Source organism: Grammomys surdaster, unplaced genomic scaffold, assembly GCF_004785775.1.
Source record: "Grammomys surdaster isolate TR1022 unplaced genomic scaffold, NIH_TR_1.0 243, whole genome shotgun sequence".
NCBI lineage: Eukaryota > Metazoa > Chordata > Mammalia > Rodentia > Muridae > Grammomys > Grammomys surdaster.
In genome coordinates this window covers 5,700,634-5,726,009 of record NW_021604688.1, presented here as the reverse complement: position 1 = coordinate 5,726,009, position 25,376 = coordinate 5,700,634, and the positions used below count along the sequence as shown (strand labels likewise).

The 25,376-nt window shown below is 40.3% G+C and overlaps 1 protein-coding gene across 1 annotated transcript in view; it reads right to left on the bottom strand.

Moving 5' to 3' along the window:
* Fhod3 (formin homology 2 domain containing 3) overlaps positions 1-25,376 on the bottom strand; it is a 416,588-nt gene that overhangs the window by 71,408 nt on the left and 319,804 nt on the right. The window contains exons 12-13 of the mRNA XM_028774845.1: positions 3,582-3,716; positions 388-438 (exon numbers count right to left, since the gene is read on the bottom strand). Of these exons, the coding sequence (XP_028630678.1) occupies positions 388-438; positions 3,582-3,716 (186 nt within the window). The remainder of the gene's footprint in view (positions 1-387; positions 439-3,581; positions 3,717-25,376) is intronic.

The following is a 25,376-nucleotide window of genomic DNA, read 5'->3' as shown; positions in this document are numbered from 1 at the left end:
ACAGTCTCGGAGCAGTTAGTGCCTAGTGCTTACCATCACTAAGTGTCAAACAATGACAAAATCATCCACTGTGAGCACGTCTGCATCACTATGACACGTGACCAGATGATAATGATAACGTATTCTTTTGGAGGAGGGTTCTGAAGCGTAGATCTTGCCATGATGGCCTCTCTATGCCTCTTTTCATCTCTGATTTCTATCCATTGTCATATCTATCATAAATCCAGTTTTGTAGGAATATAGAGTAAGGAGGCCGGTGTTTACAAATGCTAGCCATGCAATGTCAAGATGCTTTAGGTGAGGCTAATGCATCGAGGAATTCTGCATAGTGGGTTAACAGTGCAAGTCACATGGCACCATTACCAAGTAAAGAAAACAGATACATACCTTTCTCCTCTCGCTTGCCTTTGCTCCTCTCTCTTGTCTAGATATTCCCGGCTGGAAGAAAAGTACAGAACAAACAGAAAGAGAACAATAGTGTTAGTGCTCATACGATTATGAACTAATTACTAAAAGGATATCACAAAGCCCTGCTATGGTCTTAGAAAAGGCAAACCTGTCATAGTTGAATGCTAAACATTTAGAGGTTGCATTTCAGGCATACTAAATGTAGTGGATTTTTTTTTTTCAATAAAATGGGAAGGAAGTCAGAGAAACAGGGAAATGTTGGACTCACTCAGAAACAGCACTCGCCACTGTTTCTACACCAGGGCCTCTGGAAGGCCTTACTTTATGCTTTCGCTTTCATTTATACCCATGATATGTCCAACACTGTTCAATTTTAATGGTTCAATTTTCTGGTCCTGCTGGTGAGGTTCCAACTTGAATCTAAGTTTAAGACTAGTTGGTCCTTTGCCTTTCAGTAGACTGTTTTCCTGGGGAGTCTGGACATCGTGGTTGTCTACACTGAGTTGAGGGTATACTAATTACTGGACATAATGAGACAATACCAATACCAGGAAGACTAAAGGAGATATAGACTGGGGTGAACACACAAGGACACAGATGTGCACAGATGTGCCTTCCATACTAAAAACACAGGAAACTTAACACTGCACAAACAAATATCTGAAGCCAGAGGATAACTACAAGATGTGCCAAAAGCATGAGGCATGTGAACAATTTACTCAGCAAGACTGAGAGGTGGGCTGCCAGAGTAATCCCCGATGCCCCACGCCCACCCTTTCCCCGGGTGAGGGAAGGTAGTGACTGGCACTCAGCTTCCATGTCCTCCAGTTTCATTCATTTTGCATTCATTTTCTCAAATATGGAGTCATAGTTACTGTAACTATCTGTCACCTGTGGTCAGTCTGTCCTGATGAGTAGCATTCTTTGTGGACAAGGGGTCACTTTGCCTAGCTCTCTGTGTACTCTTAAATGACATGTGACAGGTAATGGAAACCATAGCAGATGGTGATTGATGACAAACCATCTCTGAAGACAGGATGCTGGAATCAGTCCATGTGCATGCAAACAGGAGTATGACGTGATTGGAATATCATAACACATTCCCAGTCTGTCTTCCTATGTCATTGGACTCCGGTGACACACGTGCGAGGGATTAGAGTGTATTCCAAGGCTGCTTTTTTTTCTAACTTTGTTTCCAGTGGGCTCACTGGCACCCTCTCTCAATTCTGCTGCCGGGCTCATCCAATGGATTCATTATTTTTTCCCTGTTTCAGTTATGTGTATTTATTTCTATTTGGCTTTTCTATATATCTTCATAAAGGCTTGTCTTTTCAGTTGTTTCAAGTATAGTTTCTTTTACTCTTTTTTTTTTTCAGTCCTACTAGCAAAATGCTTTACTGTAACATTCCACTGTAATATGTTGAGAATGAATTCTAATATAGTTTATCATATAGATCAATGATTTCCAAGGATAACTTGTAGCAGGGATGTATTTGCCTTTACTCTTGGAATGCATCCACAATAGCTACTTTAAAGGCAGCCTGATAAGTTTTTGCAGCTAATCAAGCAAGATAGGGTTTACCTGTGAGCTCTGAAGCAACTGATGATGTCAGCTCCAGCATCAACTCCAGTTCTCAACTGTTTTTACTGTGTATGTCTCTATCTCTATGCTGTGCGTGTGCGTGTGCCTGTGCGTGTGTGTGTGTGTGTGTACCCAAGGACAACCTTGGGTCTTTTCAATGAGACTTTGGATGTATACTTCATCCCTGAATTTTCTGCATACTTTGAGGCAAATTCCCAGCTGCTAATTGGTGGTAAAATATGAGATTTTTCAGATTCCATAAATCAGGAAGCATTTAATTTGTTTCAGGGTTTTGTTTTCTAAACAATTTCTGGAACCGCCTGAGAAACATTGCAGACAGGTTGATATGCCCATGCAGCACTTGGTAGGATTCTAACAGCTCATGGTACCCACACACATGGCAGGAAATGATGTTGACTTACTTCATGCCACCTATTTGTCCCCTCTCACCAAAGCCAGGCTTAGCATTCCATCCAGAGACTTAGGGTGCCTGCATGCTTAAGTGGCCACCTAAGCAGCTTTACAAGTCTGCTCATATCTGGGTCATTTCTACAATGACACATATTCTTCCTGGCCTCTGGGGAAGGCAGAAGTTACTGGATCTGTAAATTCTCACTGCTTGGGCCTTATGTCCTCTGATGATGTCACTGAGCATCAGTGGGAACACTTGCCAAAAAAAGCAAGCTGAGGAAATGCGAAGCAGAGATGGGGAGAAACATGAAAGGAAGGAAAAATGTTGGTCCTGTGAGAGGGATAACAAGAAGGGGTAAGGATACAGAAGTGTGTGGAAAAGCAGAAAAGTGGGGGGTGGAAAAGCAGAGATGAAAGAAGGACAGGGAAGAACCATGTAAGGGAAGACTCAGGGTTGTGCATCCTGCAAAGAACGGCAGGTGGAGCCCCGGGAGGGGACAGGAAGGAGCAGGGCCTGGAGGATAAAGAGAGAACAGGCAAACTGGCAAAGCGGGGCACAGAGGGACACTGGGCTCAGTGGGGACAGAGACACTAAGACATGGAACTTTCAACGGGCTATGTCCTGGGAAATATCCAGGGAGGCAGATAGAGAGCAGGAGATCAGGGACAATGGGCAAGAGGAACTGGTACAAAAATTCCTCCACAGGAAAAAGCAGTATATAGTATATAAGATAATGTTTATCAGATATGTATATACATATATAATACACACATATAATGACTATGTGGTTGCTACAGGGAGCAAAGAATAAACTAGAAAGTTGGAAAATAGATTTTCTTTCTGACATCTGATAGGCTATAAATAAAACATGAGGACTTTCAGAGAGAAATGGCAAATTACATTGAGGCAATTGGGCTCTGTGTCCTGGATAAGGCCACTTTAACTGACGGTGAACCAAGGATGTACAGCACCCTAATTATATTTCGCTGTCTGTGCTTCCTGCCACATGGCTACAGGAAGCCAGAACACTTCCAAGCAGCCTGCTGCAGGAATCTTATTCCTCTTCAAAGATAACAGACAGAATTGGGAGCAATCGAGTTGTTTCTTGGCCTGCGTAGGAAGCTGTAGGTCAAGTGCTTTATGTTTCAAATCACAGTGAAATAACCACAAAATCCTTACTTGAATTTGTTCCTTTCTTCCCGTTCTATCCTCTGCAGTCTCTCTTCTCTCTCTTGCCGCCTCCGCTCTCTCTCTGCTGCCAGTGACTCTTGGTGCTGCCTAAATGAGGATGTGAGAAGGCCACTTGGCGATGACCTGAGAACACAACCAGTCATGTTTTAGTGGCCTGGCCTAAGGATGCAAACATGGAGCAGGAGCCTGGGGCGATAGCTCAGAGGTTAAATCTCTTGCCCTGTGAATGAGAGGCCAGAGCTCAGATGCCTACACCCCATGTAAATGATGAGTTATGGTATGGTAGCTTATCTGTAAATTCCAGCCCAGGAAAGTAGAGGCAGGGAAGCCCCTGGAGGTTGTCTAGCAAGCCTAGCCATAGCTGCAAGCTTTGGGTTTGTTTCAGAGACCCTGCCTCAAAAAAAAAAAAAGGTAGAAGAGCCATAGAGGATGATTTCACCAACATGCATGCACATATGTATATGTACTTCCCCAACATACATGTAGAAAAACATGTACATACAAACATGCATACTGCACACACAAGTGGAGACCACAGACACGTGTACACATACACACACACACACGTGATTCAGACAGTGAAAAGTACAGAAGCAGGAATCAATCCATAGCTTAGTTTGGATGGAAAGTCTAGCACCCATGTAGTGCTTACATCACTAGACATCTCAAGGCTTTCTACTTCAGAAGCGTTATGTATAAATGGTGATAAGCAAACAGCTTCACCTGCTGGTAGGACTGGAAAGGGCAATGTATATAAAACAACAAGCAACATGCTTGGCTAATAAGTGGTCATCAGTCACAGTCACGGGAGCCACTATAAATAGAAATACAGGAAAAACATTGCATATATATATATATATTTATACAATAGGTAGATATACTTATATTTATACTTATATTTAAAATTTGTTTATGTTAAGACTTTGATAAACTAGAATCGACTTTCAGCCTAAAACTGTTCTGTTTATACATTTTACCATATACTAACTTCTCTGTGTATATCCCAAAATAATGGTGTCATCTTAAGACATGGTGTTCAGAAGATAGACAGACAGAAAAGACATGACATGGGCCTAAAAAAACGAATCCAATGAAGAACATTTTCTGCAGCATTAAGAAGCATCGAAGGACATTCTGCATGCTGAAGGCCAGCTCTCACTCTTGGCCAGAGTTCATGTAAAAACTGGGCCCTTCTCAACTGAGTAGGTGCTACTGGTATGGGGGTCACAGAAAGTGTAAAGAAAGAAAATAGGTGGGGCATGAGAAGACTGAGTAACTAAAGGGAAAATTTTAAAAAGGGGAGAGCTGGAGAGTCAGCAGGGTCTCTCAGAAATAAAATACACTGTGAGCAGCTTTTGCTTTCACTTGTCAACTGAACCTTCCAAGTATAAGAATCAAACACCTCTGAAACAGTCTCTTAATTCAAGGATGCAGAGTGGGAAAAAGCATATGTGAATTCAGTGACAATGTGCTTGCACAGTTGGAGACATGGAGCCCCTTGGTGCTGCAGAAAGATGGGATTGTACGTCACATTCCTTGCCAAGAGATCCAAGCCTTCCTCACTAGTAAATGTGAGTTACCTAAAGCAGTGGGGGAGACGGAGGGATACAGTTCACTAGCCTTCTAACCAAGGTCCACCCTTCAGGCTCACAGGGGAGGCACTAGGAGTCCTCGCATAGGCATAGACAGAACTTACTGAGTTTCACCCTAAGAAGTCCATGCTATGCTGTGTAGACTCTATATTCACTGAGCTGCTGTTATCTTTGCAATTTTAAAAATGTTATATGTAGGTAAATCTAATGCACAAGAGGAAAGAGATTCCTTTAATCTCTTGCATGATTGATAGACATTAAGGATATTAATATAAGTAATAAATTTATATAATCCATCAATCTGATGCCCCCCATTAGAGAAAACACATTTTTTCCCACAAAGATCATTTAAAACCTGAAATTGTACCATTGCAATCATAAATAGATGCCTAGAACCTATGTCACATGATCTCTCTTCCTGGTCATAATGCAGTTAAGCTGAAAATAGACAGTAAGGAAATAAATCTGAAAAATAGCCTCACTAATTGTAAAATTTAATATATTTTCAGCATTAAATTCATACTCAAAAGTATAAAATAGGGCCAAGGTTTTAATTCTCTTAAGCTAGTACATATCTAAATTGCCACCTCTAAAGGACTTTTTAGGGAATTTTATAAATGAGTCTATTTTATTATTATTACTATTATCATTATTACTATTATCATTATTATTATTTTGAATAAGAACAAAGCAGAGCATTGTCTTATGAAATGTCAAAGTCCATTTCAATATCCACAGCAGCCAGGTGTGAACATGAGCTTGGTACACAACTGAGATGTGAACTGATGGAAGGAGGTCATCACCCAGGACACACACTCATATGGGCACATGTACACACACACACACACACACACACATCAATGGGGACAATGACAGACCATGCAACAGATAGTGCTGATACTAATGTCCGTCATAAAACAAAATGTAGATGACTCTTCCTCATACCAAACAAACACACACACACACACACACACACACACACACACATACACACGTACCCTAATATTTAAGAAAAAAACTATACAAAAGCAACCTGTGCTATAAAGTACTACACAATCTGCCTTCTCTTTGCTTCAGAATCCACATGACTTCCCCATTCCTTCCAGGGACACAGGCAAGCATCTGATGACTCATGCCTTGGTCTCCACATGCATCCTCTGACCTGAAATAAATGCTCGCTTCTCCATAGGCTGATATCACTTATATTCCTGTTTGCCTGACAACAGTGGTGTTTCCCTGAACCTCAGCCTTATCTAAGAATCATGGTACATTCCTTCTGGAAGTTTGCACTATTGCCAGGGACCCAGAAATCTCCTACATGGTAATAAGCGATGAGAAGAATTTGCTATATTCTCTTCCTGATATTTGACCTTCAGTATTTGGTTATATTTGAGAGGGAGAGAAACTTGAAGGACATTGTTTTTCTCACAGGAATTTAGCATTATTTCCATTATACTAACACTGGTAATAAAGGATTGGTTCCAAAACGAACTGAAATTATATACTTGATAGAGAGAATGATGTGAAGCAAGTCCTTTTGCTCCACGCCATGGGAGTAGTCACCTTTCCCAAGACTGTCCTGCTTTCCAGTAGAAAAGCAGTCTACCCAATAAACTGAGGCAACCATCCCAATCCTGACCTTTAGTGGCTTGGGCTGTCTCTTAGCTCCTAACAGAACCAGCCGTTGCCCTGGGCTGAGTGAATGAAAACAGAGATGATGTGATCTAAAGTGGGGGTATGGGAGTTCTCATCAGCAATCTTCCTTTTGATGATGAGTTGGCACCATCTTGATCTAAGAATCTGCAGACAGACTAAACATGAAATTGGAAGTGTTTCTACAGACAAAGCTGAGACAAGCAGGAGAGACGAACATTAGCTTCAGTTTTTAGAACAGTTGAGAAGCATTCAAGGCAGCCTCAGTCTGCCAGCTAACCTCTGCAAGCTCGAGACAGAGCTCAGGTTTGTTGGTTTATTGTGAATGGATGCACAGTATCTTCTAGAAACAGACCTCAGTGGTACAGGGTTAGGGTTAGTGTTTCCTCTCACAACAGTCTTTGGCTGGAGAGACAGTTCAGTTGGTGAAGTTATGTCCTTCCAAGTACAAGGACCTTAGTTAAACCCCCAGAACCTATATTTTTTTAAAAAAAATTCCAGGCAGTCAGCCCAGTCAATGTGGCAAGCTCTAAGCCAATGAGAGAATCTGTCTCAAAAAGACAAAAATGAACAGTGCCGGAGGTACAACATTTAAGATTGTATTCTGTCCCTGACATGTACTCACACACACACACACACACACACACACACACACACATACCTAGCTATATGCTCACAGACTCACTTCCCCAACTATTGAATCCAGGTTGGTCACATGGTTTGTTTTGTTCAACACAGAAATAGAACCATCACTTAGAGGCCTAGTATTGGATGGTGTTTTCACACAGATGCTCACCCTTCTGTTAGCCTTGGGGATCCCCCAAGGACGACAATGTAAGCAGGACTCAGTGAAGTGGTTGCACAATCAGCCTTGTGCTGTGGTCTGCTATCCACTCAGCCTAGAGCCAGACAATTGCTACATTTAGATGTAGCCACTAGTAAGACCAGGGAGACCAACTGATTGATAACACCTATAAGGCAAGTTGGAACCGGATTATCTATCAAAATAAGCATGGTCAATAATACCAGGGAAGACAACCAGGAGGCAACACACGGCTAACATCTAACAACTAATTTTAGATGTTACTTACATGTTCTAGGGCTTACCCAAACAGCATGGGTCATGGGAACATTCTTTCTATGTCTGATCAGAAGAAACTGGTAACTTTTTGTGGCCTCTAATGAAATCTAAATGTAGAAACAATAAAACTCACTCCATAATCTTACCTACTTGCTAAACTCATCCTTCACCACACCCAATAGTCTGCTGCCAAGCAAGCCATTCAGGATAGAGATTCAAGTTCTAAGAGGTGTCATGACTCAGTCAGGGAAAAATAATATGCTCAGTACAGCTGAGACTAACAAGGCTGAAAGTGTAAGACTTCAGAAAAGTGCTTTACACAACCAAACCAAAGTGAAGGAGTATCAGACGTTCAACAAGGGAAGATTTATGATATATTGATTCAAAAATGCTGATGTATGAAAAAGTCGTGTGTGTGTGTGTGTGTGTGTCTGTGTGTGTGTACAGCCATTCTAACTAAAGCCCATAGACTCAATGAGCCACACATCAGTATGAGCCCAGCTGATAGTATAAAGTGGCATTTCAGGAAACTGACTGGTGGACTTGAACAAACAATGACATCAGTATTCAATAAGCACCACATTTAAAAACCAAGGAAAAGGAGACTCCATAGGGTACCAGTGTAGCTTGGAAAGTCACTTGACGTGTAACTAGAACAATCTAAGGAGGGAAAGCTGAAGAAAAAAAAAAGACACTGAAAGTATCCCAAATAGCAAGAATTATAAAGCACCAGGCCCAAAGATTTCATTAACTCCCAAGTGCAAGAAATATCAAGAAAACCATATCAATACATGTCAAATTCAAATTGCTAAAAATCAATGACAAAAAGATAACCTTAAAAGCAGCCAGAGCAAACAAATACACTACACAAAGAGCAGCAGTGAACACGGCAAATAATTGTTAAAAATCGATGAAAGGCAGAAGACAGAGCGTGACCTAAGAGATGAAAACACACTGAGAATGCCATCGATATAATTCTTTTGGGGAGGCAAGGGTAAAAACAGTTGATTTAAACTAGAAAATGTGTTTTCTTTAAATTGCACCAAGAACTCTCTAGTTACATGGGTTTGTTGAAGTAGAAAATTCCCTAGGATAAAGAACACATAAGTTGAAACAGCTACCTGGAAGTAGGTATAATACACTAAAAAGAAGACTCACCCTCCTTATCCATTCTTAGTTCAGAAATCACAGTTCTAGATACATCCTGAGGAAGTTACAAGGAGTTTGTAAAGATCAAACATCCTATTCCTTTGACACCGAAGCCTTGGAGCTGTTGCTGTAGTTTCTGACACAGTCCATAGAGTTATGCAGTGTCTCTGTTATTGTTTACAGAAATGTAAACAATTTGTAATTGACCTTTTAAATTGCCCTCTGGACTAATTTATCTATAACACTTACCATGCAAAGATACACAATTTCCATGTGGCTCTTTTATTCCTTCCTCTATTAGATATTTCAGTCATTTTATTGTACCATAATCAGATTGTTGAATATATTTTTAGACAATGAATTGGTTACTTTTTTTTTTTGGTATTTAGCATGCCATGGCTTCCTGTAAATGCTTCTAAGACAAGGTAAAGTAGAGATGACATAATAGTTTTCACTGAGCTTGTATCGAATTGATTACAAACTCAGTTAAAATCTGAGAGACATATAGTTATTGGTCTCTCTCATTTTTTAAATTTTGGGATAATTTTTCTTTTTTCTCTTTTATTTTCTCATACAATATATCTTGCCTATAGTTTCCCCTCTCTCTACTCTTCACCACCCACCTCCTCTTCTGATCCACTCCTTTTCTGTCTCTCATTAGAAAAGAACAGGCTTCCAAGAGACAATAACCAAACATGAAAAAATAAAATATAACATGATGAAACAAAAACTACCATATCTAAGTTGGACATGGGAACCCAACAGGAGGAAAAGTGTCCCAAGAGCAGGTGCAAGAGTCAGATATCCATTTATTTTCACAGTCAAGAGTCTCATAAAAAGACTAGGCTGATAACTGTAATATATATGCAGAAGACCTGGTATAGACCCATGCCGGCCCTATGCTTGCTGCTTCAGTCTTTGTGAGTGCATATGTGCCTTGCTTAGTTGACTCAAAGGGTTTGTTCTCCTGGTGCCCTCCAGTCCCTCTATTGATAACCTTCACTGTCAACTTGAAGGGATTTAGGATTCACTATGGAAACAAACCTTTGTGGGAGTCTAAGAGGGAGGACCCATTCTAAATGTGGTCACTTCTATTCCATGGGTTAGAATCTCCTTAACAATATAAAAAAGAAAGTGGTCTGAGCACCAGCATTCATCTTTTTTCGCAATCTAACTGCAAAAATAATGAGACTAGATGCCTCAAGCTTTTGCTGCTATGACTGCGTATACATATACTGAAAGGAAAAGGCAAGGAAAAAGAAAAAAGACCTTTCCATATATAAAACAAGAATATAAATTCTAGATTTTATAGTACAAGAAATGGTAGCAGAAGGTAAATGATACCACCTAGCAACATTAATTCACATAAAAAAAGAAAAAGAAATATTCTTTAAACATTATTTAAAGATAAAAAAACTATTTAAAACAAGCAGAACAGCAATGCACTGAGGGATTACAATGCATATAAAAGTAAAAACAAAAGTATACTCATAGGATTGTAAGAATACAATTAGTTAATATGAATACTGTAAATGTTGAAAGGGACAACATAAACAATAATGTTACTACTACAAATAAGGCAAGAAATGAAACAAAACAGACTAATAAAAATAGACACTAAAAATTGACAAAGGTAATTAAGTGGAAAAAGAACAGATTAAACAAATACAACAGCAATTATATAAACCTAAACTCAATTTAATCAATAATCAGATTAAATATAAATGCTCTAAACACTCCACTTAGCAAGCAGAAATTTGTCAGATTAGACTTTTGAAAGTCAGCAAATTGTCTATATTAATCCCATTTAAATATAAAACATAAATTATTTTCAAATGAAAGTATGGAAGACATACATTTGTGATTAAAATATCTTATCAGGAATAAAGCAGGCCATTTTAACATGATAAAAGATCACAGTTACCAAGAGAATGTAACAATTATGAACATTTATATACCAATAAATGAACTTTGACATAAAGAAGAAAATTAATCTTCAAGAGATAAGTAAATATAAATTTATAGGATAGGATCTTGTCACTGTTTTCTCAGAAACTGATGGAACATTATGGGGCTGTGAGAGGCAGCTGGGTACCTGGTTGAACAAGCTTTGAACCCTGGTGATCCTCAGGGACGGTAAGAGTTTGCCCTTGCTCCTGGGTCCCTAGCACCTTTCACATAGCTACAGCCTCCCACAGAGATGTTTGTGGCCATTGACCACGTACCATAGGTAGGGGGCATGATTACAGGCCACAGAGCCTCAAGACAGATCTCCATATTAATGAGATACCTAAAGGCTAGAGTGCGTAGCCAATTAAGCATTCCTTCCCAGACCCTCCTCCTTACAAAAGGTATTTAACCTCAAGCCCGCCCTAAGGATAGAGGGTACAGCTTCATCCATTTTCCATCATGACAATAATTATCTTAAGACCATTTCTTAAGACCATGAACTATCTCTTCTTTGGAGCCGCTGTGGAGAACTGTGGAGAAGGCTTTCAGCTACAAAGTCACAGTGTAATCTCCCACCGATGACCTCACCACGTTCGAGCCATGGAGGCCATCCACTCAAGCAAGCAAGCCAAGCCAGCCTTGACCCAGCTAAGTGAGTTGCCATGACCAAGAATCTCATTCCCTGCAGGAAGCAGCCAGAGCTTCTCCCCTTCGTCCCTTCAGCTGTGGATTAATCCAGCCCACAAGCCACCCCCACTCTCATGGCCTCCCAGCAGCGCCTGAGAGCCCGAGGGCCAGAGAACCAGTTGGTTTCCAGCTGCCTCTTGGCCTGGGGACCTCTGACTCAAGAGCTCCAGCCCTCTGAGGACTCTCAGACTCTGTTCTCTGTATCCCCGGAGCGGAGTTTTGCAGTTTCTCACAGCCTGACGTCTGCCTGGTGCTGGTGTGGAGTGAATACAGTCAACTTCTCGCACCTCTGCCTCCCTGAGCCATGGCTCTAGCCCCTATGAGGCGCAGACACGGAACCCACAACTCAACCCATAGGACCCATGATCACATGCATGCCACAGCCCAACAGAACATGCAGATGACAAATTGGTAAGATCATAAAACACCAAAACAATATCAGCACACCAATTGACACTTATTGGACATTCCACTCAACATCAGGAAACATATTCTTTGCAAGTGATCACAGAAAATTTTCTATGAGAAAAGATAGCCTGAGCTATGAGGTAAAACTCACCAAGTTTAAAAGAATTAAAGAAGATAAAAGTAAGTTATTAGAGCAGAATTTCATTAACTTCAATATTATAGAATGAATGTTTATAAACCTGTAAATATTTATAGGTTGAAAAAACACTTTAAAATAACCTGTGGGTAATGAGAAAAATAAAAAAGAAATTTAGAGGCCGGGGGGTGATGGCGCACGCCTTTAATCCCAGCACTTGGGAGGCAGAGGCAGGCGGATTTCTGAGTTCGAGAGTTCCAGGCTAGCCTGGTCTACAGAGTGAGTTCCAGGACAGCCAGGGCTACACAGAGAAACCCTGTCTCAAAAAGAAGAAGAAGAAGAAGAAGAAGAAGAAGAAGAAGAAGAAGAAGAAGAAGAAGAAGAAGAAGAAGAAGAAGAAGAAGAAATTTAGAAACATTTTCAACAAATTAAGGTAAATATAAGCAAAAACTTCAAGAATATAGCTAAAAGAGCATCCACAGGAAAATTTCCCGTGCTAAATGCCCACATGTTTTTTAGGTCTTAAAATCAGTGACCTTATTTCCTAACTCAAGAAAAAAGAGCATATTTCATATAAATTAATAAAAAGAAAGAAAAAATAGAGCAGAAATTAAGGGAAAGATAGAAAAGAGAAAAACTAAAACTGATGATATCCCTGATAAACATAAATGCAAAAATCATCAATAAATATTAGCAAGACTAATACAAGCTCAATAAATATCAGCAAGACTAGTACAAGCACATAAAAAGATCATTTACCATAGTCAAGTTGTCGTTATCCTAGAATGTTGGTTCAACATTCATAAGTAAATAAACATGATACATCTTACAAATGAACTTAAAGATAAAAATCAAATGATCGTTTTAATATTTATAAAAATTAATATGGTTTTATGATAAGGTCCTGGAAAGAGTTGGCCTGGAAGGAACATACATCAACTTAATAAGCATTGTATATGTCAAACCCACAGCTAATGTTATCCTAAATGAAGAAAAACTCAAAGCAATATGAAACTGTAACTCCTTTGCTATTTTGTAGGTTCCTCTTTCTTCCACACTTCTCCACCCTTCTCCACTCTTTTTCACCCTTTCAAGCCCTTAATACTAGATAGGAGAGAAAAAAAAGATAAAGAGGGAAAGGGGGCAATTTTATCATGAGACTAGTTCTTCCTGATTAGGGGTGTTGAGTTCCTTAAGGCAAGTTTGATCTTTGCAGTCAAGATATCTAATTTATTCTTATTTTTTTCTTCTTAATGCACCAACAACCCACTCCACCTATCTTGGGCTCTAGCATTTATATAAGGTCTTAAAAATTCCCAGAATTCAAATGTCGTACAATTATAGAAACTATCTGCTGTTGGTAAGATCACACCCTGCTAGAGCATGAGGTAAAAACATAGTTAGCTGCTGTGGGCAATCTGAAGCAGCCTTATATCCCACACCTGGAATTAAAATGAAAACATGTTCTGATAATATTTCTGTGTTTTTATAAAGAAACCATAATGCCAAAATTGTCACTACAGCAATCCTAATAAAATTAGTAGTGAGACAGAGCTGCCTACTACCTTAACTTCTTTTTCAAAATAGTGCTGAAAGCACTAGCTAGAGCAATAAGGCAAGAAAAGGAAATTAAAGAGATATAAACAGGATAGAAAGTCAAACTATCCCATTTGCAGAAGATATTATACACAAGAGAATCCAGGAGTTCTACCAGAAAATTTCTAAAGACAATTAACAATCTCAGCAAAGGGGCAGGGTGCAAAATCAACTTTAAACATCAATAGCCTTTATATACAACAAGCACACTAACAAAGAGATCAAGGACAAACTCCTATTTCCAATAGCATTGAAGACAGCAAAATACTTGAAATAAACTTTGCCAGAGAGGTGAAAGACCTCTACAATGACAACTTCACATATTTGGAGAAAGAAATAGACACTAAAAAATGGAAAGACATCCCTGTTCATGGATTGGTAGAAATAATGTTGTAAAAACGACCATCCTACCAAAAGCAATTTATAGAATCATGACAGTGACAAGCATTGCAAGGTACACATAAGGGTACAGAAACTGATACATACATATTATATTAGTGGCAACAAAGAGCTCTCTGATTGGACTTAAGGTTCACTGAGCAAGAGGAAACTCATGTTAGGTACTGGAAGCCTAGTAGCTTCCCATGGCTAGGGAGGCCATGGACCTTAAAAAAGAATCTACTACTGCTAGTTTGCTAGACCTGCATAATCCCCTACAAGATGAGTGTAGCTCCCACTCTTACACCAAATGGAGATCATCATGGAAAACCACAACTGGACACAATTCGGAGATCAATGGATCACATAGAACCCAGCCCCAGTAGACACATCTACATCACAGCTTCTGTATATGTGGCTCAGGGATCATCCCCAAAAAGGAGGTGGAAATACATGTAAGCACAAGGACACCAGGAGGCTGGCTGTGAAGTAGACTCTCCTACACACTGCCATGGAAACAAGATGGAAACAATGGCAATAGAAATAGACATGCTAACATGGAAAAGGGGAAGCTTAGGGAATTCTACCCCTAGACAAAGAACTACAAACAGCTAATGACTACTGGGAAAAGGAGAATTAGACTTTCCAAAGGATGAACCCCCTTACTGGTTACCAAATTCAGACTGGTCAGCCTTGAAACCATACACACAGAACAACAAAAATGGACTCAGCAGGTTGTATTCATATGAAATTATGCACACACACATCTATGTGTTACATACATGTAAGCAATAATAATAAAAAGAGGCTGAGAGCTGGGTATCATGGGAATGGTTCAGAGGAGGAGGGGGCCGTAGGGAGGAAAGGATGGGGGAAGTAGAGTAATTCTATTTTGCTTTAAATAAACAATATAAAAAATGTTAAAGAAAAAATGTTTTTGAGCTTGATAAAATAGATAGGCTTCTAGCCAGCATAACAAAAAAGGACATAAATCACCAGTAGTACCAAGCGCAAAGAGATGACATCACTGCAACAGGTACAGACATTGAAAGAACAAGAGGCAACTATAGACAATTGTGGGCAATTAATTTGATACATTACAGTAAATTAAAAAGGCCCCCAAAAGACAAAAACCACTGAAACATAATGAAAAAGAAAAGGAGAACCTTCTGGGTTCATAGTGAGTAAGCTTCTGTTAAAGAAACCAAATGTATGGGTACAAGCCTTCCCAGAAGAAAGTCCCAGTCCAAGTTGCCTTCACCAGCAAATTCTAAAGACTATTTAAGGAAGAAGTGGTTCTGGGTCCAAAGAACAGCTCTAGAGAGCTGAAGAAATCCATTTCATCACATTCTGTGAAGCTGGAATTACACCAGTGTGCAATCACTTGGAAACAGTTTAGTGATTTTTAAAAACACTATGCATGCCCTACTGTATGGCTCAGTCATTCCAACTTCAGTCATTTACCCGAGAGAAATGAAATCATGCGCAGTAACGCTCACTGACAAAATCACTGACAACCCAACTGTCCACCAACGGGAAGTCAGCAAGTCATGATGGAATCCCACCCAGCATGGAAAGGGAATGTGTTGGTCAAGTGAATGGCTGTCAGACAATTCTGCTAAACAAAAGCACTCAATGCCCCAGGGGCCTATAGCATTGTGTTAACAGAGATTCATTTAAACCCGTGGATGAATCCATTATGATGGCGGTGACTCAGGGATGGGGAAAGACAACAGTAACTATAAAGAGACATGAGAACACTGCTGAAAATGATAGATGTGACCATGTATGTTATCAGTGGTGGGAATGGCTTTGCTGGGACATGCATGACAGAATTCCTATGGAATTTTTATTTGGCAATTTTACTATGAAAATGGCTGAGAAAATACCCCTTGGTTAGTAAAATAAATAAAATATTATTGGTAAAAGAAGCAAACATTTCCCACATAAAAATGTGATCTCTGATTAAATATTAACAGAAAGCCAAGCAAAGTTTTTTTTTACTGTAATTATTACTTAATTCACGTGGAAAATGCAATAGAAAGATTTAATACTCACAAAACAATAGAATGAAGATACTTATGTTGAAAAATGAGATGGGTGCCATGTGTCTCACAACCCCCCCACCCCCGTGAAACTGTCACAAGACCTAGGGATTAAAGAATAATGAGGCAGAGGGAATTAATTTCTGGTGAAGAAACTGTCCTAGCTCACAGCTGTAGCACTGAGCCCTCCAGTGTCACTATTTAGGGGCATGGCACATCACAGAAAGATCAGGTGGCAGACCCAAACTGCTCACTTTGCAAGTCCAGGAACAGAGAAAGGAAGGAGCCAGGGATCCACAATCCTTCTAGAGGACATGTCCCCAAGGACCTAAAGGCCTTTCTCTCAGCTTAACCTCCTAAAGACTCAACAACCTACTGAGAGTACCTACTGTTAACACTTGGTCCTTTGGTGGTCACTCAACTTTATAGTTACAGTACCCCATGCTAAAAAATGTAAAACAAAAAGTGATGAAATAAACAGGTCCCAGAGCCAACTCCAAGACTATGCTACTGTCCTCTGTCACCATGTAGCAACCTTAGAGACATCTGCTGTCCAGAGGGCTGTAACCTGCAGGCTCCCTTTGCTTTCTCATCTTCAGATCTTGTACACGTTGTGTCTGCACAGCTCTGAGCTTCCAGGCCAACGGAGGGAGTCATAGGGTCCACACAGGGAGCTAGGGAGGTTGGTCCCCCAGGGAGTCTCACATTACCTGACTGGCTCATGAGCAGGCACAGAGACATTCCTTCAGGCCCTGGCTGTCCTCAGGCATCAACCATCTCCTGGCCGATATTACTGGCCATGACCTTGGCACAGATCAAGTCTTGTCTGTTCTCTCCTTCCCTCTGAATTTCCAGCCTTGTGTCCAAGACCATGAGTTCTCCAGCACAAAGGAGGCCAGTCTTCTCTTGTCATGGCTCCAGGTCCCCACAGCTGCATGTCTCCTCATTCTCCTGGCAGCTTCCAGAAGCACTGACTGCCACCAGCTGTCTGGCAGGTCTGGCTGACAGGCTGACAGGCTGACAGGCTGACATCTATTCTACCCATCTCTGTCTCCCACTTAGGGCCGATACTTTCTCTGTTTGCATACTTGCCTCATCTCTGAACACCAGACTTACTTCATACCATCTCCCATCTCATCTAGTTCTTCAAAACCATGTTTTAAAGAAAGGCATACTCTGTCGGGCAGTGGTGGTGCACGCCTTTAATCCCAGCATTTGGGAGGTAGAGGCAGGCGGATTTCTGAGTTCGAGGCCAGCCTAGTCTACAAAGTGAGTTCCAGGACAGCCAGGACTATACAGAGAAAAACCCTGTCTCGAAGAAAAAAAAAAAAAAAAAGGAAGGCATACTCATTTTGTCTCAGCTCCTCTTGACTGTCTGTCCCAACCCCCAACCTTCACCAAGTAAATCTCAGGGAAAATTGCAATGTGTCTTGTGCTGGCAGCCCAACTTCACATACTCCTTGAAGGGGTGTCCCACTTAAAGAAGGCTCTTCCTTGCTTGCATGGCCTATCCTACCCTGACCCCTGCTCCCACCTCTGATGGCTTGTCTTTTCTTAACTCTTTTATGAAGGCTCATTTTCTTCAAGGTTGTCATGACAATGGAAACTCTATATTTGTTTGCTCCTTTTTCTGCCAATCTGTAATCTGCCAATCTGTAATCCCTAGGAAGTTAAGGACTAGGTGTGATTCTGGTGATGCTGGATTACCATGTCCAAGCACAGTGCACACATTCAATAAGCAGCTGCTGGATGCTAACCATGGTTTACAAATATATACAAACCACCAGTTTGTAGGACTAGCGTCACTTGCACACAACCTGTCCAGAATCAAGCCAGAAGCACAGGGGCCTCCATTACAGTGTAATACGTATTTACTGCTAGTTGCTAGGCCTGAAGGAAATGGTGGGGAAAGGGGAAAGTGTACAAGTACTAAAGTGGACTGGGAGACTGTATTCAATCTCCTTTGTAATCTGTAATCTTTGTATAATGCCAGTGGAAAACAGGGACAATTGAGAATTATCTGTCCCACTCCAAGAGCACACTGGATAGGGGTAGTACCACACAAGGCTTACTTCAGAGCTCTTAGAAGGTGCCTCTCAGCTCTGTGGGGCCTGATCCCATCTGTACATTCAAGTGATATTTGACCCTGCATACTTCAATATTATGCAAAACCTGCTCTCATTTGCAAACAGAATTATAATAAGGATATTTAAGGTTACTGGCCACATCCTCTATATAAATGAGGAAAAAACATATGCAAATTCCACTGTTCAAAGGAAGAAAACAGGAAGCAGAGGTTGCAAGCTTTGGTAAAGGTTTAGGAAGAGGGTGGGTGAGCTGGTTGTTGGACTGTGAAGACTGAGGAAGCAGAGCTTCTGGCTAAAGCTCACCTAGCAGGAAGGACAGGCAGGAGGCATAAACGAGCAATGCAGGAATGTGGAGCCCTGAAGGCAAAGGACCAAGAACATGGGACAGCACAGAACACCCCCATCAAATACACACTAAAACAATCCTGAAAAGTCCCACGAACGCCAGGTTCTCCAGGCTACAGTCCTGCTTACTATATTCTCCAAGTCCTTTAACAAAGTGACCAGTTGATGAATGTGAGCCATCTTCACAGAATGGTTTTGCAGGCCCAAGATCTGAGACTACAGGAGGTAAGGAAGCACTGGTTTAGAAGCCTGGGGATAAATGTGTAACTACAAATGCCGAAAACCAGAGCAGAGGTACAGGAGTGTATATCCACAATGCATTTAGTGTAGACAAGTCAGGGACATTATATGGAACAAATGTCATTTTCTTTGGTCTTAGCATATGAAGAGGAATCAAACAAGGAGACCAGAGGGAAGATACACTGAGTCTGAATGGGGAGCCTCAGGACATCCTGCTATATTCATTGGATAACTTCCCTGGGGCTGATGTACGGTTAGAATGTGCAGTCGGTGGCAACAAGGTTGAGGAAAGGTCCATTCAGAGCCCAGATGTGAGAGCTGCCACTTGCAAGCTTAATCACATGGAGCCTGCTGCTAGACAGCAAGGAGGCAGTCAAAGTTCACAAGAAGGAAAAGCCACCCACTCAGAGCTGCATTTCAGAAAGGAAATGGGACATAGCCTATGGCAGTGTCTAATTCCAGGCTTGTGCTTGTTCTTGAACTATAGTGGCACTAGTGAGGAGTCTAACACATATGTGGTGGCAAAAACCTCTAGCATGTGTTGAAGGCAGGAGTTCTTAGGTAGGTCTGCTCTGATGCAGAGCCCGGGGCCTCTAGAGGACAAGGTCACTATGTGGTGTCACCAGACCCTACATAAACTTACTCCACCAATGCATTCCTACTCATATGCACTTTGGATGGAAGGCAATGGATTAATTAGGACCACATTTTGCTTTCCAGAACTTCTTATTGCTTGTAATGAGATTGCTATCAAGACTTAGTGGCACGAAAGCAGAATCCTACAGCATGACAAGCAGACGGCTTCTACAACTGGATGACAGAGCTTCCACTGCACTGGTTTCCTTTTGTCAGGATGACATCAGGTGTCATCAAGAAGAAACAGGATGCCCTTTACACTGCATTCCATGCTATTTGAAGTTTTTTTTTTTTTCAGCAAAGTTTAGTTCTGTTTTATTTCTTTATCTAGGTTGATCAGCCAATTTACATTTTTAAATGCTCCATTGGACAGTGGAAATCTCAACTCCACTGACACAATTAAAAGCAACAACAAAAAATTCTAAGCAGATCAAATGATAGAACACAGCCAGCAAGTATTTGGGATCCAAAAAAAGCACAGAGATCACATCTCTGTAAAGAACAGTAACTTGAAGCCCCAGACAAGGAGAACACTGGGGCCCATGTAGATTCTAGCAAGGTCGCCACAAGAAACTAAGCTAAAGCAGACAGGGAAGGAAAGACACAAGGCTCATGCAGAACAAATGGTCCATGTGCAGAAAGCAATTAGGATGGGGAAGGCACTGGTGCCAGCAAGCTACACATAGAACAGAAGTCAAAGGCATGGCTAGTGGGTGGGCATGGGGAGAGCAGCAGCAACCAACACAGGAAAGTAATACATGAAAGTGGAGATGACTGGCCACATAGGACAGAGTAGTCACCACACAACTGGAACAGGTGGGTCCAGGAAATGAGAAAGGAGGTCAAAGAAATTGAGAAATCAGTGAGGGGCTTCAACTGGAAGCAGAAGCCACTGCTTTAGGTCAACTGCCTGGCATCCATACCCCCAAATGTTTCTGTGTCCTTTGTTTCAGCATTGTTGGTCATCACTCAGATTTCCACAACAGCACAGGATAAAAACAGTGCTACATAGTCATATGCCAGTTACAAACACTGGGGGGAAGGAGAGCTCCCAACACAGAATGATTGATCCAAAAAGAGGGACCTTGAGAAGAGATGGGAGCTGTTCCTCAGGAACTGGTCTGTACACATCAACATATAAACAAACCTGCCTTCCTTCCTGTTGGTATGAGAAAAATCCAGTATTGGAACAAAAGGGAAAACTGAGGTTGGGACTCTTCTTCTGCCAAATTAATTTTCAGGTATATAAAATACAAAGATTTGAAAAATTTAGAAAAAGTGATACTAGAGGGAAAGACAAGAAAAACAGCTTTCTTCAGTGGAAACACAAAATCCAGAACATGGAAACTACTGATGTCTAGTATGTTTGTAGAGTTAAAATGTGCCTACCTGTGAGACTGCCTAATTGACAGAATCTAACATTGTCTATGAGATAAACCTATGGGCATACTTGTAAGGAAGTTTCTACATTAGGTTAATAAAGATGAGGAGACCCACCCTAAGTATGGAAGGCACCATTTCATGGCTGGAGTCCTAGACTAAGTCAAAAGGAGAATGTAAGCAGGTTACCCACATGCACCAGTCTCTACTTTTTGATCATAGATGTAACATGCATGGTTGGGTGCCGCCTGCATATCCTGCCATACCTTTCCCATAAAGAAGGACTGTCTTCTTCAACTGTGAGTCATAGTAAATACGTCCTTAAACTAATGCAACATCAAAAATGTCATACATAGAATGTAAAGGATCCCCTGTGGCTTAGGAAGTGCTTTTGCAATGCAAAATGAAAAGAGCCCAATGATGATGAGCCAAGAGTAGAAAAGAAAACAGAAAACATTCAACACAATACAAATAAGAGAAATGCAAGTCACAAATTCGCTGGTGTACAACTACACAAGCAGAGATTTATTATCTCTTGACAAAGATACAAGAAACTTGGCTCTCACCAGTATATTGAAATCAAAATGGATAGTCTTTATGGATCACACTTTAACAAAACTTAATCAACATTTTAAAAGTATAACCTTTTTTTGAGACAAACCCCCATGGCCTTTGTGGTGTACATCAGGCAAACCCACACTTTTGGTCTCAGGTAGCCCAAGATGGGCTCAAATTAGCTACATAGCTAAGGGTGATCTTTAACTCAAAATCCTCCTGCCTCTACCTCCTGAAGTGCTGAGAATATATCACTATTTTGATTTACTAAGTCCATTTTTAGAAATTATATTAGGATAATCCTTCAGATAATCACACATGTACAAAATGACACGTTCTAAGAAGTACCCTCACTACATCATACGTGTTAACAAAAGACTGGGGTGTATTAATGTTAGTGGACTGGTGGGAAACAGCATGCAGAGAGAAACAGTATGGTGACCTGTTAACAGTGTTTCTGCTCCAAGTACTGCTAGGGAAGTACTTGCTTGGTGCACCAAGACAGGTTCATCAAGAGCACAAGGCAAGGCAAGACAAGGCAAGAGAAAGGTTGGTTGCCATGTGAATATCTGTGTAAATGATCCAGAATGCCACTGTGATTATATAGATGTACACCGGTCCCAGAAGTGAACACACAGAATCATTAGGACTGTCCCTTGGTAAGGACGGGAAGAAGTGCCACTACCACTGCCTTCCTCTCAAACTTAACATTTTATACAGCATGCATGGAATGTACATATAACATTCCATGAATTCAGAATTGCTTAATCTGTGTCATATTATAGTAGTGCCACCCCTGGAGTCATATACTCAAAAAAGTTAAACCAGGATCTTAAAAATATACCTACATGCTCATGCTCTTTCTAGCATCACTGACAACAGTCAACATATGTACACAAGTCATATGTTCATCAACAGAGGAATGGATGAAGGGAATGCCATACGAAAATGTAATGGAGAAGCATTTAAAAACAAGAAAATATTGTTTATCTATAGTTAGCATAAATGAGGTTTATGCTGTTTAATAAGTCATTCATAGAAAGACAACATGTAAAACACTACATGACTCTTTTACTATCTGTCTATCTATCTATCTTCTACATACTTACATACATACATACATACATACATACATACATACATAACTTGTATAGTACTAGAGACTGAACCTAGTGCCTCTCATATTATAGGCAAGCATTTTTATCACTGAGCTATATCCTCAAGCCTGCATAATCCTTCCTTCTTATAGGAGACTTCTAAAATGTCAAAGATGTAGATAAAGAATATAGAACAGGAGTTAGCAGGAGATAGTGGAAAGGAAAGATGATGAATTACTGTTAAATGTGTGTACAGTGACAGCTACACCGATAAGTGAGAGACATACTATAACAGCATGGTACCTGTAGCTAACATGTTACTGCCTAGGAGGGTGGATCTAGTGCTTACTTTCTGGTCATATACACCACAAAGCCTCACATCCCATTTGCCTTAGTGTCCCTTCTCACTGCCTAAAGGGATGTTATTGCTAGACTTACCCTCTCCAAAGAAGAAGGAAAAACCTTTGCAGGGACAACTGTAAAAGCCAGGCCATTCTGAACATCCTAGGTTTCTGGACATTATTCTGGAAAGCAGGCAGTCAACTCCTGCCTACAGCAAGCAGTGACACTATCTCAAGTAGAAAGACAGAATTCACATTAATGGTACACAAGGCCCCTCTAAAAGCTGGCCCCAAAGATCCTCCAAGGTTGTCCTGCTAAGCAGTTCTCTGCAGTTCTCATCCTAAGTAAATATTTAGTGTAAGCATAAGGACTGATTGTCTTGCGTTACCTTTAGACCTTCATGTAGACTCATTCAGCTTGCTTGGTCTAACCACTACCCAGCAAGCTCCTGCTACCATTTCTGCAAAGACCCACAAGATGGAGACAGCACTGCAGGGAGGAAATTAGAGTATGTTCTGCCTCTCCCAGGGCCCATGGCCCCAGACATACTTGCATTGTGGTTGTTGGTTGTTGGTTGTTGTTTGGTTCCTCTGAATACTTGAAATGAATGGTTCAAATATTCCTTTAATTCTGTTGTCTTTCAGAAAGAAAATATTTGGAACTTCTCTGCTCAAAAAGCACATTTTCCAAATTGAGGCATTTTTAAAAGCCTGATATCATTACATGGTTCCATCTCGTAGCCTTGAGGATATTTGTAAACAGTTCCAGTTTTCTTGTTTTGTTTTGGCACAATCTAAATTACAATTTTATGAAAATTAGTGCTTTGCTCTCTGTTTCTAGAAGGTTGCTTTAAATGATACTGTCACAGAACTGGAGATGGATTTGTGGATTTCATTTTATAGAATTTTTCTTTAGTATTTCCTTCCTAGATCAATACAACTGTGATGGCTAATCTTGGCTGTCAACTTGACTGGAATTAACATCTGGATTACATCTACATTACATCTGGAATTAACTAAAATGTAAGCATCTGGGCACACCTGCAAGAAGTTCTCTTGATTGGTTTGTTTGAGGTGGGAAGATAATGCACCCTAAATCCAGATCGTCTTCAGCCAGAAGAACCACTGCAATTCTGAGCCACACCCAGTGGCAGTCAACATAAGAGGACATGGAAGAAGTAAGCTTTTGCTTTTTGCCTGCTTAGTCTCATTCTTGCTGATAAGTCCACCCATACTGCTGCTGAGGTATTCATTTGCTGGCATTAGAACCTACTTCTCTGGGATTATGATGTAGACTGAAAACCAGCTGAGACATCCAGCCTCACAGACTGATCCTCTAACAGATTACAGTCAGGAGACAGCTATTGTTGGATTAACCAGATAATAGTCTATATATAACCTATTCTCTCATAAAGTCTTTTTAGTATATGGATTCATTCTATCAGTTTTGTTTCTCTATAGAACTCTAAATAATACAATATAATTACACATTTTATTAACATCCAACACATTAACATGACTAAGCAAGCCTGAGGAACAGAAAACTTTAAGCTTGTAAGAATGCCCACTTATAAAGTGGTCCAGAGTAACTGAGGGGTCATTGTCACTGGTTTGATTTTCCTAAGACTTTGAAAATTCAATCTCATTTCCAAATTAAGATTATGAGAGTTCTAATGTTCTAGACTTGAGGAGGGTTCATGCATTAATTTTACTAGTTTTGGGGGTGGTGATGATGGGTAACAAAAGATGTGGGTTTCCTTGCAAAACTATGCCTATTGTTCATGATATTTCAGTGTATTTCCTGAGCTATTTCTTTTCACTCTTAGTCATACATGGATATATAAAATCTCAGTAATAAACTTATCTTACAAATAAATTCTACTGAGTATGTATCTCAGTAAAAAATAGTTATGTGCCCCAATGGAGCAAAAAATACTGATAGATATGCAATTACAATGTAAAAAAATGTGCAAAGAATTCAGCTTTCAAGCAATAAATTGCATAAAATATTCATTATTGTGATTGTGGTCAATGTAATATACTTAGACAACAGTGGGAAAATATGACTTATGGTCCAATGTCCAGTGCATCCATATAACTTCTGTCTATCTAGTTAGCCGGCATCTTCTTACATTTATCTACCTATTATTTATCTACCTGACTATTATCCATCCATATGTCCATCCAACTCTCCTTATATTCCTATTATCTACCTATCATCTGCTTATCAGTTATCTATCATTTATCTACATCTAGATAGCACCCATCTGTCTTTCTATTTATCTATTTATCCTCTAGTTTTCTATCACATATTATTCTACCAATCTATCTTTCATCTCTCTGCCTGTCTGTTCATCTCATCCACCATCATCTATCTGTCTATCTATCTATCTATCTATCTATCTATCTATCTATCTATCTATCTAT